Source organism: Myotis brandtii, unplaced genomic scaffold (assembly GCF_000412655.1).
Source record: "Myotis brandtii unplaced genomic scaffold, ASM41265v1 scaffold658, whole genome shotgun sequence".
In the NCBI taxonomy this organism is placed as follows: domain Eukaryota; kingdom Metazoa; phylum Chordata; class Mammalia; order Chiroptera; family Vespertilionidae; genus Myotis; species Myotis brandtii.
Window position 1 is genome coordinate 3,397,959 of NW_005370558.1, and position 16,822 is coordinate 3,414,780.

General features: G+C 48.5%; 2 protein-coding genes across 3 annotated transcripts in view; one reads left to right on the forward strand and one right to left on the reverse strand.

Moving 5' to 3' along the window:
• The window catches only part of TRIM32 (tripartite motif containing 32), an 11,627-nt gene extending 9,021 nt beyond the window's left edge, over positions 1 to 2,606 (forward strand). The window contains exon 3 of the mRNA XM_014528885.1: positions 3 to 2,606. Within this exon, the coding sequence (XP_014384371.1) occupies positions 3 to 1,577 (1,575 nt within the window). The 3' untranslated portion in view covers positions 1,578 to 2,606. The remainder of the gene's footprint in view (positions 1 to 2) is intronic.
• The window catches only part of ASTN2 (astrotactin 2), a 668,892-nt gene that overhangs the window by 208,499 nt on the left and 443,571 nt on the right, over positions 1 to 16,822 (reverse strand). The window lies entirely within an intron of this gene.

Genomic DNA, 16,822 nt, shown 5'->3' on the forward strand with positions numbered 1-16,822 from the left:
AGCCCCCTGGCCACTGCACGCTCCCCGTGAAAGAGGCCGCCGAGGAGCGGCGCCGGGAGTTTGGCGAGAAGTTGGCCCATCTGCGGGAGCTGGTGGGGGAGCTGCAGCGGCGGAAGGCGGCCTTGGAGGGTGTGTCCAAGGACCTGCAGGCCAGGTACAAAGCCGTCCTGCAGGAGTACGGGCACGAGGAGCGCAGGGTCCAGGAGGAGCTGGCTCGCTCCCGCAAGTTCTTCACGGGCTCGCTGGCCGAGGCTGAGAAATGCAACAGTCTAGCGCTGGAGGAGCAGAGCTACCTGCTCAACATCGCCGAGGTGCAGGCTGTGTCTCGCTGTGACTACTTCCTGGCCAAGATCAAGCAGGCAGACGTGGCGCTGCTGGAGGAGACGGCGGACGAGGAGGAGCCCGAGCTCACTGCCAGCCTGCCCCGAGAGCTCACCCTGCAGGACGTGGAGCTCCTCAAGGTCGGCCACGTGGGCCCCCTCCAAATCGGGCAGGCTGTCAAGAAGCCCCGGACAGTCAACATGGAAGATTCCTGGGCCATGGAGGCTGCAGCCTCTGCGGCGTCCGCCTCTGTGACATTTCGAGAGATGGACATGAGCCCCGAGGAGGCGGGGGCCAGCCCCAGGGCCTCGCCTGCTAAGCAGCGGGGTTCCGAGACAGGCGCCGGCATCCAGCAGTGTCTCTTTCTCAAGAAGATGGGCGCCAAGGGCAGCACCCCGGGCATGTTCAACCTTCCCGTCAGCCTCTACGCCACCAGTCAGGGCGAGGTGCTGGTCGCTGACCGCGGCAACTACCGAATCCAAGTCTTTACCCGCAAAGGCTTTCTGAAGGAGATCCGCCGCAGCCCCAGCGGCATTGACAGCTTCGTGCTGAGCTTCCTGGGGGCTGATCTGCCCAACCTCACTCCCCTCTCCGTGGCCATGAACTGCCACGGGCTGATCGGTGTGACTGACAGCTATGACAACTCTTTCAAGGTGTACACCCTGGATGGCCACTGTGTGGCCTGTCACAGGAGCCAGCTGAGCAAACCCTGGGGCGTCACCGCCCTCCTGTCCGGCCAGTTCGTGGTGACTGATGTGGAAGGTGGGAAGCTCTGGTGCTTCACCGTTGACCGAGAAGCGGGGGTGGTCAAGTACAGCTGCCTCTGCAGTGCCGTACGCCCCAAATTTGTCACCTGTGATGCTGAGGGCACCGTCTACTTCACCCAGGGCTTGGGCCTCAATTTGGAGAATCGGCAGAATGAGCACCACCTGGAGGGCGGCTTCTCCATCGGCTCTGTGGCCTCCGATGGGCAGCTGGGCCGCCAGATCAGCCACTTCTTCTCGGAGAATGAGGACTTCCGCTGCATTGCTGGCATGTGCGTGGATGCCCGCGGTGACCTCATCGTGGCTGACAGCAGTCGCAAGGAAATTCTCCACTTTCCCAAGGGTGGGGGCTATAGTGTCCTCATTCGAGAGGGGCTCACCTGTCCAGTGGGCATTGCCCTCACTCCTAAGGGGCAGCTGCTGGTCTTGGACTGTTGGGATCATTGCATCAAGATTTACAGCTACCACCTGAGAAGATATTCCACCCCTTAGGGAGAAATAGGAGTCGCCTCTGTACCCTGGCCAACATCCTCTCCCCTTATTCCTTGGTTATTGGTGGTACTATAGAGTAGACCTGCCCTGTGTCCCCATTCCAGCTAGCTAGCCCTAGAATTTTAGAAGCTGTTTTAGTTGTTTTTCTTTGCATTAGTTCCCCCCTACATTTAGAGCTTTATCAGATGCATTGCCTCACATCAGACCCAGGCTGGGGTTAGCTGAAGTTTGATGAGAACTTAGGCACTTCCGAGGCTTCAGTAGAGCCTTTTGCCCTGTATTTGAAGTTTGCCCTTGTATTGAATGCACCCTGGTCCATTTTCCTCTCTCTCGGCTTTGAAGACCCTGGGCTGTGATTTCCTTCCTGTTGTAGTGCGTTTCCTCTGTGACACTTCCTCTTCAGCTCTGCTGCCCTCAGTGTGGGTGCTCCAGTGGGATCAGCCCCATCTTTCAGTGACATTCCGGACCTCCTATCCTGTGGGTTGACATCTCAGGTCTGACCACCTTTACCAGCGTGAAAGCTCATTCAGTGCCACCAAGGGAGATACACCGTCCCTCCGGGAATCAGCACCTCTCGGCTCTGGGTGCTTCGTGCCATCTCTGATTGGTCTCTACTTGTGGATGTGACAAAGAATGGATCGACCCTAGTTGGTTGATGTTGAAGACTTGAGTCTGGATGTTGCTTGCCTTTTAAAGGAGCCTATGGATTGGAATTATGCCAAAGCACAGGAAGATGGTAATAAACATAATGCTGATATAGTCACAGCAGACACTGTTGGATGGTCTCTGGAGCTCATCATTTTTCATCCTACCTCTGTCCACTGACCTGTGCTGAGAGCTGTCTGTGGACTTGGACTGTACAACACAGGCCAGTGCCAACCGAGTGGGGAGGGGGATGCATCCCATTTCATTAGTGAAACAAAATTGTTGGGTCCTTATTCTGTATTTCCCTCAAGTAAGTGTATAATACTTGTTTTTGGGGTTTCTTTCCATTCCTCTGTCAAGCATTAAATAATTGATAACTGTTTCTTTGTCACTGGTTTTCGTCTTTTTTTTTTTCCTTAACATATTTTTATTGATTTCAGAGAGGAAGGGAGAGGGAGAGAGCGATAGAAACATCAATGATGATAATAATTGGCTGCCTCCTGCATGTCCCCCACTGGGGATCAAACTTGCAACTCGGGCATGTTCCCAGAGTTGGAATTGAATTGTGACCTGGTTCGTAGATCGATGCTCAACCACTGAGCCATGCTAGTTGGTTGGTGTTCATCTTTTAATTAAATATGGGCTTTGTGAGGTGAGGAAATGGGTAAGTTGTTTTGTTTCCACACTGTTTGTCTTCCATGTCTGGCACTGCATCCTTTGAGAGCATTAAGAATCTACCCAGCTCAAAATTCAGCCCAAATCACCATTATGTAAAGGTAATTCAATCTAATTCCCAATCTTATGTATATGTGTGTACAGAAGCAGCCGCCAAGGTCTAGAGCTGGGGTGGGGAATGCCTGGCCAACAAGCAGTGTAAGGCCCGAGAAATCATTTGGTCTGGCCCTGCCAAGGCATTAGGAGTGAATTAATTAAATGTTTAACCAAATATAGCAGACTAATTTTTAAGTTGACAATTTTGTATGGCCCAGGAATCCTATCCTATATAATAAAAGGCTAATATGCAAATTGACCAAACAGCGGAACTACTGGTTGCTATGATGTGCACTGACCACCAGGGGGCAGACGCTCAATGCAGGAGCTGCCCTCTGGTGGTCAGTGCACTCCCACAGGGGGCGCGCTGCTCAGCCAGAAGCCGGGCTCATGGCTGGTGAGTGCAGCAGTGGAGGTGGGAGCCTCTCCAACCTCCACAGCAGCGCTAAGGACCCCTCGGGGGAGCGGGCCTAAGCCAGCAGGCGGACATCCCCCCAAGAGGGCGCAGGCTGGCCTGAGGGCCCCCCGACCCCTCAATGCACAAATGTTCTGCACCAGGCCTCTAGTAATGTTATAAATATCCAAATGGCCCTTGGCAGAAAAAAGGTTCCCCACTTCTGGTCTAGAGTCACCCACACCCTGTTCTAAACTGAGCCTCCTACTTTCTGCTTTAACCTTACAGTTACAATTCAAAAAGGAAGAAGCCTTATGCTTTTCAGACTAGAAGTGGGTGAAGGGATTTGTGACAACATTCCTCAAGCTTTGGCATTTACTAAGCTGCACATCTTGCCGTGGGTGCAGGGCTGAAGGCAAGCCAGAGAGCAGTTACCTCGCATTCATGGAAACAATGTGCTAAGCTGAGCTACTCAAAATTGTGTTTTTGGTGGTAGAAGGTGGTGTTGCTTTGGCTCTTTTTTTTTTATTTTGCTTCTGTGGGAATCGCTGCCAAACAATAAGAAAGGAGATAAAGTGATGTTGAACAAATTTGTCTTGTACTTTTCACCTGGAGAAAAGCCCCATGTTCTGATTATGAAATTGCATCCGGTTTGCAAAGATCGTATACTTGAGAGGAAATTGATCCAATTACAAGTGCATCACAGATGAGGCCGCTAGTTAATTAGAGCCACTTTCTCTGTACTGCAGCCGACAGCAGGAGGTCCGTCTTGGCTGTCAGCGAGGGACTTGCTGAGGCAGTAACAGTGTCGGAGGCCCTTGGAACGTGGTTTTCTGCAGGGAAATGACTATGCCGGGCTGGCTTGCTCTAAGTGAACTAGGCCTGGGGTCATGGAGCTGCTGGTGCTTTTGGAAGGAAATGCTACCGCTGCTGGCATTCCGCGTTCAGGTCTGCCCATCTCCGAACTGCATGCGAGGACAGCAGGGTTCCGGGCTCAGGACGGAAATAAGTGTGGTCTGCATGTGTTTCTTCCTTTGATCTGAGTATTTTAGGCTGTGCTTAGCTTCAGTTATCTACCATGTTGACTAAATTGCAGAGTATAACCCCCAGAAACTAATTTGCTCAATTATTTTTTTTTAAAGCAGCAGTACCCTTATTCAAATAAAGTCGTACATGCAGGTCTGTATGTAGACTAGGTCAGGGAGCAGCCGCTCCGGGTGAGCAGATCTGTGGACTGAAGGACAGGCTTCAGCAACCCTCACCTGTGCACCCCTGCAAAAGTCCTGTGAATCTACAGAACATTTGCTGAAGAGCACCAAGCTACGGCATTGCTTATCCCCTGTCCATCTCATTAGCCCTGCAGCCACGGCCGAGTCATTTAACCATTCCTCTTCTTGAAAAAGATGAAAACGGATCCTGCATCCAGGAAGTGTGTAAGACGTGAGATCACAGATGTAGAAGTCCCAGTTCTTGGGGACAGTTCTTGGCGTTCCCATGAAATGATAGCGATTACTATCTTCTTTTATTGAGTTGTTCAAAAGACTGAAGCTGCCCGACCACTCGAAACAGTACCTGCCCGCCTTCCTATTTTACACGTTCCCAATGGGCAACCAGAACCCTCCTCAGGCATCTCCCCCAGCCACACGTCTCCAAGTAAAGCTGACCGCCATTCCTTCTTACCATCGCTCTACCGCTCTACCTTCTCATGTGTCCAGTGCTGTATAAATAACCATATTGCAGTTATTGGCCCATAGAGTTGAGCGTTATCGAGGGCTAACTGTAATAGCTGGCTACAGGCACCTGGCATGGTGTCTAGTTTGGAGAACGCCCTCCCATTCTTAACTGGCTGTTATTTACTGGACTCAACGGTGATGGGTCCTCCCAGAACCTGCGTCTTTCTCACACAGCCCCTTATGGTGGGTAAATACTCTCAGGCAAGCCCTTTTATAATCATACAAAAGCAACACAAAACAAAAAACACCAAAGGCAAACAAATGACTTACAGGTTGGTTACGGCCCAGCTTTCCTTTATCATTCTTAGAATTTAAGGCTTCGGAGCCATGATCCATTCAACATTTACTGAGTACCTACTGTGAGCCAGGTACTGTCCCAGGTTTCAGAAAATAATTTAATGATAATTATATTATCGATGTGTCTACTTTCTCAGAAATTATTTCACAGTCTTTCCTGTCTGAAGTATTTGAAATCTAGTGTTCCATTGCCCTGGACTTCCCCAAAGGCCAGGGGCAGGCAGTGTCTGAAAGACTATAAGGATCGTACAGTGTGTACTATACTCCAGCAGGAGGCAGTCCACAGAGGGCCACTCATTATTCCAATCAGTAGGATAAACGTGGCTGAAGTCTTACAGGTAGGGTGAGTAATGCTTACATAGTGGTGCTTTTAATCCAGTACTAATTAATGGCTTCTGAAAAGTGAAGTGTTACCCATGCCTGCAGGAGGGAAATGGAAGGGCAGAGCCTCGTGTGAAACTTGGGCCTCTACCTCGCACCTGACCAGCCTGCTGATCTACACTCAGGCCGTGCAGCCCCTCAAGGGATCTCCAGATGAATTACAGATGTGAAACGGGAGATGCCTGGATGAATTACACAAGCACAGCAGTAATGAGGCAGGAGGCTATTTAGCAGAATACACACTTAGACTAGAGCCCTATGGCTCTCTTTTGTCAATATCATTAATATTCATGGTACCCTGGCCAAGTGAAGTTAGTGAGGCCGCTCCAGGATGACTATTCTAGTGGGAAAGTCACTGGGCTCGGTCTGGGGCTGAGTCTCAGCTCTGACTCTTAAGTAGCCATGTGGCCTCAGGTGATCACCATACACCTGCATCTCCTTATACAATAAGGAGTATGGATTAGATCAGTGGTCAGCAAACTGCGGCTCGCGAGTCACATGCGGCTCTTTGGCCCCTTGAGTGTGGCTCTTCCTAAGCCTTAGGAGTACCCTAATTAAGTTAATAACAATGTACCTACCTATATAGTTTAAGTTTAAAAAATCTGGCTCTCAAAATTTCAATCGTTGTACTGTTGATATTTGGCTCTGTTGACTAATGAGTTTGCCGACCACTGGCACTAGATCATCGCTAAAATCCCTTCTGGCTCTATGATTTTAATTGATTTCTTAATCAACTAGAATTTGGTTGAGTTTCCCCCCAATGTTTTTGTACAACCCTTCCTATAACTTTCTCGTGTTTACATGGAAGTGGTGGAAAGACCCTGACTTTGGTAACCAGCCCCACGTTGGTCCAGTTGCTCACTCTGCCCCCCAAATATGACCTTAGGTCAATTACCAGCTATATCACTCTGTTGAGCTACAGTTTCCTCACCTGGTAAAATGACACGATAGCTTGTGTTTTAAAGGGTTGCTGCAAGAATGTAAAGATAATGGGACAGTGTATTCCAAGGGATCTAATTCAGAAAACGTGGTTTCCATTGCAGGGGCAAAGGCTTCCTTCTCCTGTCCATGAATGATGCAGATTTTTCACGCTGACACTGGGGGAGATTTCTGATTTGCATCGATGATGCAGGGGCACTGCCTGGCTTTTTAATTTAAAACCTATTGGAGGGAAAGTGGGATTGCTGGAGGGCAGATGCAAAACTCCAGCGATGTGTCCCAGTAGGAACTTTTTGAAAGGTTCAATGGAGTCATTGAACCTTTAGCTATTTCTGTAGATGGCTAGAGACTAGCATAAAATGATTTTTTTCCTCCAGGTCAATATTCATTAACTCAAATAATTAAAATAAACCATAAATCTCACTGTTAGGTTGGAGGCAATATAACATATGATAGTTTAAAATTTGCAACTCTCTGGAGAAAAAACAACATATAAATGTGAGCAGGTAAAGAGCTCCCCCCCCTCCCCATCAAACTATATACAGTAACTACGAAAAGAAAAATGAATACAGGAAGAGGAAACAAGCAAACAAATGAAACTGAAATAAAACTGTAAACAGAGGTCCACAATTTGACCCAATTAGAAGTTAGGTCCTGAGTTTAGTCCTGGTCCCCCCACTTACTATGACCACTGAGTCCTTTAGCCTCAAAACCGCAGTTTACTCATTAGTAATAACCCGATGCTGTTTCCTGCATTATTCTGAAGAAATGATGGATGTATAACACCTGGTACACTTCCAGACATTCATAAACTTTCAGTAGTGGTAAATATTTTTATAATAAATGTATCTCAAGATTACCCACATTTTTGTGATAGAAGGGTTATATGAAACTAGTGAGGGAAAGCTATTTCCCTCAAAGGAAAGTCGTTTAGTAACTCACTGAAATCCTGATTAAAAACGTGAAGAGTTTTTATGTGTGTGGGTGTGAGTCACACACGTCTTTCCTCTATAGATAAAACCAAGAATTTCTTTTGGCGATTTACTCAGTTTGCCCGGTTATGATGCCACAGTATATCTTCACAGAATATTAAGATCTGAGATTCTACTCATTCATTCAGTCACTCCTTAAATATGTATAAGACATCTACTGGCAGTCGTTATATGAGTATAGGATGCAAAGATGACTCAATCGTGAATCCTGCAGTCAGGTAGCCTGTGGTCCAGCTGGAGAAATAGGATACGTAAGAAACAATACAAACATGCTGAAGAGTAAGCGGTACAAGATAGAAGTAGAATGCCGGACGTTTGAGAATAGGCTACTTCTCCTTGGAAGGATCTGGTTGCTGAAGGGCCTTGCAAGTAGAGGGAATATCAGAAATCAAGGTACAACATTGTAGGGAGAAGTGAGACATTGGTACCAGCAGGAAGTTCAAACCACACAAGAGTGAGGGGGCATTACAGGGTTTAAAGTGACCCATCTATTGATGACCCCCTCCCCCCCTTTAAGTAATAATGCCAGTGTTCCTTTCCCCTGCCCTAAGCTGCATCACTAATTCCTATCAGTAGCCATGGCTCAGTGAGGTTTTGTTTTCACAGACGTGGGACGGTGCAGATAAGAATTCTCTTGGAGACCGGAGCGGGGCTGAGGTGGAAGGAGAAGGTGTAGTTTGAAAAGTCACCCCTCCCCATATTTTACTCTATCTCCTTCCTGAGACTCCCTGATGTCATTTGTCTCAGAAATACATTTTCTGCCTTTTTAAAATCCTGAAATAATACCAAATTGCTTCCCCTCAAAAGCCTGAGCCAAATGAGTCTTGTAATCTCGATACAGTTTTGTAAGAGTCTCACTCTCCTTTTCAGTGTTTGATGCTGACAGCTTTCAAAACCCATCATTCCCCCTTCATCTGCCCCACATCTGGACATGCTGATGAGAAAGCTTGAATACGTCCACCTTTGGGGCCAGTGAGAAGCTCAAACCACACAAGCCCGCGCCCAGCATGGAAGCTCTCACCCAGCCCCACCTCCGCACCACCATATACTAGCAATCCAAGCTGGTCTTTTCCGGCTCTCAAGTCATTTCCGAACCACTTAGGAACCTACCCTGCTCTCCCCAGAAAGCCTCGTTATGTGAGTTATAAACCTTTTCGTACCCAACTGGTACCTACCTTGGTTCAGCCTTAACAGTTTTGGGGGTTCCCCCTCCGGTCTATGGATAGCCACAACAATTGGCACACTAACCAGTGTTTTCGGCAATGACCACCATCACTGGGTGGCTTTCTTCTCGCTTGGATTTGCTAAGGGCTCTGCTGCTGGCTAGCTTGTTTCTTGGGTCACTCACTGGCAAGCTGGGGCTTTGAGCTGTGCTGCCTGAGCCCCACCAAGTCTCTGTTATAGATGCAACTGAACTAAGGGGGAAGCTTGATAACTGGCATTTAAGAACAGGAATAAAGTAGCCCTGGGTTCTCTGGGTCCAAACGCGTGTGTCTCAGGTTGACGCATGTGCCTAGATTGCAGCGAAGGCTGTGACCACACTCGGGGGAATTACTCTTGGGAGTACTGCCCTGGGACTACTGGCCTTTTGTTGCAACCACACATTGTCCCGTCTATAGAGGGCTCGGAAGCACACCCTGCACAAAATGTGGGTTCACTGGTGGTGGCTCAGGTGCAGGGAGGACGGTCACCGTGTGGAACGCCGTGGACCACACTCTACAAGCAGATGACTCCCTCGGGGTCCACCGGCTGTCTGCACCGCTGCTCTGTCCCTGCTGCCAGAAAAGGATCCTGATCTCCAGGGTTACAGGGGGAAGTACCCATCGCTCCCTCGTGGCATACCCAAAGGCGTCATTCAAGTCTGACTTCAGTCCGTGGCCCTTAAACCCTATAACGCAACCACGGCATGAGCCCTAATCCTAATGATAGGGATTTGCCCCTCTCTGGAGGAAGACATTTATAAATATGAGCAGGATAGAGAGGACTCCCCCAACCCACCCAATGAACTATATACAGTAACCACCAAAAGAAAAAAAGAAATGAATACCAGAGGAAAGAAACAAACAAACAAAAAAACTGAAGCAGAGGTCCACAATCGGACCCTATTAGACACCTACAATTTACTAAAAGATTTTATACAACAAAAAGTTAAAAGTTGCCAATTGGCTTTTGCACCCCCACAATATGGGTTCTAAACTAAGCTTTAACATCTGCAGAAATGCACCAACATAGCCTTAATCAATTCTGGGGCTCAAATTAGAGTTACATGCACATGGGCATTTCCCTACATTTAGACAAAGTACCCCCTATAATAGGAGGGGAGTTACTAAAGACATTTTAGGACACTAAAGAAGAGAAAGAGGTATGCCTCTCCTTAATCATTGTAACTACTGCCTTGCCAGAAATTCTCCAGAGCTACAGCACCCGTTACCCTAAAATATCCATACTGGGTATGGCCACTCTGACCCAATGAGGCATAAATTAAAGTTGAATTAAGTTGCTGTCACATTGGCTTGCCAAAATGGGACCCCATGGATCTCCTCCTCCCATTAGTTAACATGGTTAATATGGCCCTGTTTAAACAGGGCCTTTGAGATTTGAAACCCTTATAAAAGACCTATTTAGAAATAAAGTGATTATCACCTCCACATCCTAATCTCGTAGCCTGTGCTTCACCCCTCAGGATGGGTGCTCCAACCTGTTAATGCTGAGGTCCTGCCCATAAGGCTCCCATACCTAGTACTGAAATTACTGATTCCATCCAATCAACAACTGGCAAATGCTTTGCAGTCATAGATTTGCCTCAAATGTTATGTTCATTTCCCATTCAACAGCCGCTCAGCCACAGTTTGCCCTCATCTTCAAAGGCACATGGGGACCCCCCGGCACTCCATCCCCCAGCCATTACATAAGAGCCACGCCCGTCTCCTCCCCCTGCTCGCAGGCCATTCTGGGACCTCGCTCTCCCCAGAAAGCTTCGTTATCTGAGTGGCACATCTTTTTACATCCTCTCGGTGTCTGTGGGGCATCACCAGTTCCATCATCTGACCCCACATTGGGTGGGAGCCCATCTCACTGCTCCAGTGACAACAACTGTGCAAAGTTAAACATGGAGAACAACTTCATAAGGAGATAGACGAAAGCTGTGTGAATTTAATTTCTGAGAAACCTCATGAATGAAACCATATGTGTTTATGAAATGGCATTCAATATTTACACTTAAAAATAATAACTATCTCAGGCCCAAGGATCCGAAATGTGTGTGACAGTTTTGGTGATTTTGTAAAAGTATCAGGAATCAAGTTCAATTTAAAAAAGCATGGCTCCAAGGGTGGAGGGAGCTGGCATGCCTACTAGTATTTCCTCACCCGATCCAAGACTCAGGGGCTGCATCTGGGAGAAAAACACGGGCAGTGATCGACACCCTAGGAGGAGTGACACCCACAAATGGGCACATGTACCCTGACCCTGCACAGAAGACTGGTTAATTGTTAGCTCAATGAGAGGGACAAACGATAAAGCAAACCCCTGGAAGTCTGTGCAGTGCCCATCTGCTCTGGTGACTGTGGCCAGATATGGCCGTTTGTCTCCTCAGTGAAATGGGGAGAGTAATCCCAACCTCGTTAATGTGCAAAGGACTGTTCTTCACCGCACAGAGCATTGCACACAAGGAAAACGGGCCAAAAGGAAGAGCAGGGGCCACTCCTGAATGACCTCACGCCTCTAAATAAAACATCAAAACAATCCTGGGTGTGGAAAGAGAAACAGCTCCCCAAGGAAAGGCGTTGCGAAAGGGCAACTTTACTTTCATGCTGGAGGGCACTGCCTTCTGCTATGACTTCAATTATCTACACAACTAGGCCTCAAACCTGCATTTTTCAGGCGGTACCTTTCTTTTGATCACCTGCATATATATGTCCATATATATCTGTATCCATTTTATATTGCCCAGTAATGTGCCAATTGTGAGCTAGTGCATTACATGCCAATATCCCTTAGAAACCTTACACTCGGCATATTCAAAACTGAACTCAGCTCTCCAACACCTTCTGTTCTTTTGTTCTGCTTAAGAGATAGCAGCATGGACTCAGGCACTTAAGCCAGAAACCTTGTCCCCACCTCTAATCATTTCCCTCACGTCCCACCTCCCACCACCATTCAATGATAACATTCCCATCAAACTAGCAACTTAATGTTGTTCACATTCATTTACTCTTTTCTTCCGCCTCACAACTATTAAGTATAAGCTGCTATTATTGTTTCCTGAAACAACTACTATAGCTTCCTAACCGATCTTCCCCACCCGAATCTAGCATCCTGCATACACTTCCTCCCTTCCCAAATCAAGCCGCATCACACACCAGCCAGAGTGGAACTCCGAGATGCAAATGCTACTGATAATAAATAAAGCCTTTAAATGGCCTTACACTGCTCCGAGGAAAAGGGCACATTCCTCCCATGGCCTGTGCATTAGTGGGTCTGGTTCCTAGATAACCACCTTTCTACGTTCATCTCAGCACTGCTTCCTCTCTCTCTGGCAATCTGCTCAATCCACTGCCCCCGCCCCCCACCGCCTTATCTTAGGACCTGTATTGTACGTGCTTGCCTTGCTACCGGAATCGCTCTCCCTCGCTCTGCCTACTTATGCTACCAAATCTTACCTCCTCCAAGTTTTGGGGGGTGCCCTTCCTGACCCACCACACCGTTGGAGTCAGGTGGCCGTGGCACACTTCGGGTTGCCTCCTTCTAGCGTCTGCACGTGGCACTGTGCTTTCCTCGTTCCCATCTCTCCAATACCAGACTGAGCTCTGGGAAGGCCGTGTGACATTGACTTTACTGTTGCATCGACAGTGCCTAGCACAGTACCCGGCACATAGCAGACACTAAATTGTTGCTGGTTAAAGCCAGGGCAGGGGTCAGCCAGCTCAGCTCCGGTGTGGACTTGGATGAACACTTGGGTCACATGCAGCCCCAGCTGTTCCTCCACTGCCTGCTCCTCCCGCCAGCTGCCTCCCTGAATCACTGACCATGGCTGCCACACAGAACGGGCTGCGGCTGGAAGGTGGGAGGGAGCATTTCCTCAGAGACTCTTCTCAATGATCACATAATAAAACGATGCGTGCCCTTCTGGAAACGCAATCAGAACTTTGTCTTGGTGCAAAGTCGCCACTGGAAGACAAGGCTCAAAAGACACCTCTGATTGTGTGGTATGTAAACTAGATCTCAATAAAACTGTCACAAAAAATAGATATCTTTGGACACATGGGCTCTTGAATTGCCTCTCAACACACTTTCTTGGATGAAGGAGGGAAGAAAGGAATCTAATTCGAGTTCTAATGCTTTCAATGACAAAGTTCCCTTTGAGCGACTTGCTTATTCTCCCTGGGGCTCTATTTCACCATCTGTATTAACAGATTTATTAAATTAAAGACATTTCCCGCTGTAGGTTTCAATGATTCTGGTGCCACAGACCTCAGGGACATCTTGGACAAAGATCTCCAAAAGGAGCCTCCCCTGTCCCTGGACACCTGTGGGATGGGAGAAATCAGAAATGTAGACCCCGTGGGCCCTAAGGAGGAACCCCTGGGGCCTAGGACTGGTGTGTCAGGTGTAGACAATCAGGCCAGCCCAATGGACCAATGGTCAAGTCCGTCTGCAGGGCCTGGCTCAGAGCCTGCACCCTGACCCACAGCCCAGGCGTTGCTAGGAAACAAGGCTCTGGCGCCAGCTGGCCGGCATCAGACTGGCCGGACTCATGCTGGTCTGTCTGCCTCGTTCCTCACTCTTCCTGACCAAGTACTTCTAACCATTTCAGGGGAAAGAGAAATGCTGCTCAGACAGAACTCTTTCCAGAGTGCCCACCAAGGTGACGTGATAGCAAAATGTCGATGACGAGAGGACTGGAGAAAGCAAGGACGGAAGAAAGAGAAGGCCAGGGAGCATATCTTTTGCCAGCTATGCCTTTGAATGATGTATCCTCCCCCACCCAGAGCCTCCGTTTCCCAGGCAAAAGGAACCAGCATTAGAGGGCTGCTGTGCGGGTCAAGTGAGATCATGTACGAGAAGTGCCCAGGGAACCTCCTGGCACCTGGTTTTCAGTACACGGCGTGTTGTTACAGGGAGACAGTAGAGCATGAACTTCAGAGTCAGACAGTCCCGGGGAAAATCCTGCCTCAGCCTGTGGCCAGCTAGTGACCTTGCACAGGTGAGTGTTTCTCCTTTGGAAGATGGGAAGAATTCTCTCCACCTCATAGGGTTACTATGAAGACAGCTGGGGTCATGTGATTTATCGGCCCATTGTAGGAGCTCAATACAAGTCAGTCCTTGTTGCCTGCTCCCGTCACCCCTCAACACACACACACACACACACACACACACACACACACACACACACGCACACGCGCACACACACACACACCCCTACACATTCTTCTGGACCACGACAAGCTTGGGATTCAGCTTGCTAACATGCCTCAGTTTCCCCATGGGTGAAATGCAGATGAATGTGCCTCCCTCCAGGCCTGCTACGAGGAGGAAATCGGATGAAATAATGTATGTGAAAGAGCTCCGTGAGGCGCACTGCGCTGAGCACATGCAAAGGGTTATTATTCTTGGGACGCACCAATTGGAAAAAGACGAGGGTGTTCCGTTCCAGATGGGCTCGATCTAAACTGGAGAACAAATGCTTTTTTTGGTAATTTCATCTGGTAGAAACGGCAGTCTCGTGGGCCTATTTGTGTTTAATGAACCACATCCTGTATCTTCTTTTTACATTGTTCCGAGGAGAAATAAGTTGGCTCTCTCCTCTGGCATCTACAGGCTAGAGAATGTCCAGTCTTGTTTAACCTCTGCTCTCCCTGCCCTCTCCAAGGAAAACTAAGGGGAGATGGGGGCAGCAGTACTCAGCCTCCGTCCACCACCACACTGGGACCACGGACATGGCCTGGCTGAGATCTCTGACCCATGTCATAGTTAAGGTGTGAGGCTCAGTGTGACTGAAAGGCAGACAGCATGGGGGCAGGTGGGGCTGGAGAGGTTGGCTGGGGACATATCCTCCCTGAGAGGGCCATGGGGAGGAGTTTGGAAATCAGCCCCGGGGCAATGACAAGGCACTTAGGAGTCTTCATCCGAGGAGTGACATGATGAAACATGTCATCATGTTTTAGAAACATCCAGTGATGATATATGCGAACTTGACTGGGCCACTGATGTCCAGATATCGGTCAAGCATTAGTATGGATATATCTGTGAGGGTACCAGATAATCAGGAGACTGAATAAAGCAGATTGCTCTCCCGAATGCGGGTGGGCAGCATCAAATCTGTTGAAGGCCTACATAGAACACAAAGGCTGACCTCCTGTGAAAAAGAAGGAACTCCTTCTGCCTGACTCTTTGAGACTGGGACATTGGTCTTCTCTTTTCTTTTGGACTTGAACTAAAACATGGGTTCTTGGGTCTCAAGCCTGCCAGCTATGGAACTGGCTCTCTTGGAGTTCCAGTTTGCTGAGCGGATTTTTGACTTGGAACTTTCACAGCCTCTATAATCACACGAGCCAGTTCCTCATAATACATATCTCTTTCTCTTTCTCTCTTCATAAATATAATGAACCAATGAAATATACCTATCTTTCATACATAAATCACATATATAAACATACCACATATATGCTACATATTAATATTATAGGTAATAAAGATATTTTTATCTATCTATCTATCTATCTATCTACCTACCTACCTACCTATATCTACCCTTCCATTCTATCTCGCTGGAGAACCCATGTCCTCAGGGCTGTACTGTGGTTGGGTTGACAAGAGTGGATATAGGGAGACCATAGGAGGCCAACACTGGAGTCCAGGCAAGACATAAAATCAGCTTGGGGGGAATAGGTGGTACTTCTCTAGGTGGAAAGAAGTGGGCCAATTCCAGGGCTATTTGGGAATTAAACTGGAAAAGACGGGATGGTTTGGAAATGGGAGGAGGGAGGGAGAGGGAGAAGTTGGAAAGGACACCTAGCTTCCTAGGTGTCTGGTCTGGCGCTGAGCAGACAACGGTGCCCTTCCCGGGAGCACAGGGAAGGACTAGCAGGTGGGGCAGAGCTGGGACGGGCAGGGGTGCTAGGGTGATGGCAAATATCAGAGGGAAACTTGGAGGCCAAGGTGTAAAGTGGGGTCATCAGGGTAGGGGTGGTAGCAGAGAACATGGCTGAGATTCCCCGTGGAGAGAATGCAGTCCAGGAAGGGGGCCTAAGGGAGGGGGGGCTGTGAACCGCAGTGGCTGGTTCGGTAGAGGATGAAGCTGCCCAGGAAACAGAGAAGGAGCAGGCAGGAGTAAGGTGGGCCCTCAGTAGGATTTGATACCCTGGAGCAAACACATACAGCGCCTCAAGCTGGAAGAGAGCACCTCCATCAAAGGCGAATGAAAGGTCACACAGATGGGATTTGAGAACTGTCCCTGGGTGATTTACTCTCCGGGGAACAAACCAGTACCCGTGCAGCTCTGAAATAAACCCCTTCCGTACCTGCCTTCCGCCTTTGAAGTACATTCCCCCAGGAGACTGAATGTGGGGACAGCTCTCCAGCTCACATCAGCCCCTGGCCGCACCTGTCCTCACAGAGGAGGTGACATTTACCACATCGTTCCCTTCCTTCTCCTCTCCCACCCCAACCCCTGGGCTGCCTTTCAGACAGCCAACCTTCCTTTAAATAGTAGTCGAGACAAGTTCCAGTTGATGCTCAAAAGTGCATTGTAATTCAAATGGAAAGGCAGAAACTCATTCCCTGGACAGCCCTGGGAAATTACAACAGATACAACATCTTTTAAAGGTGGCAACCGGCATGCATCTGAGGGGGCAACTATATACTATGGACTCTACAATCCCAACTCAAGAGCAGGGTGACCTTCACACTGAGAATGTCCTTTCACCGGGTCACCGAGGCTCCAAACTTGAAAAAGACATATTAATTGCTTATATTTTCTCTTCTACACTTTGTCTCTCCATTTCTCTTTGTGGATTTCCCTACATTTATCTCTTTGTCTTTCTGTCTTTTCCTACCTTTCTCAGTCAACCTCTCTCTCTCTCTGCCCCCCCC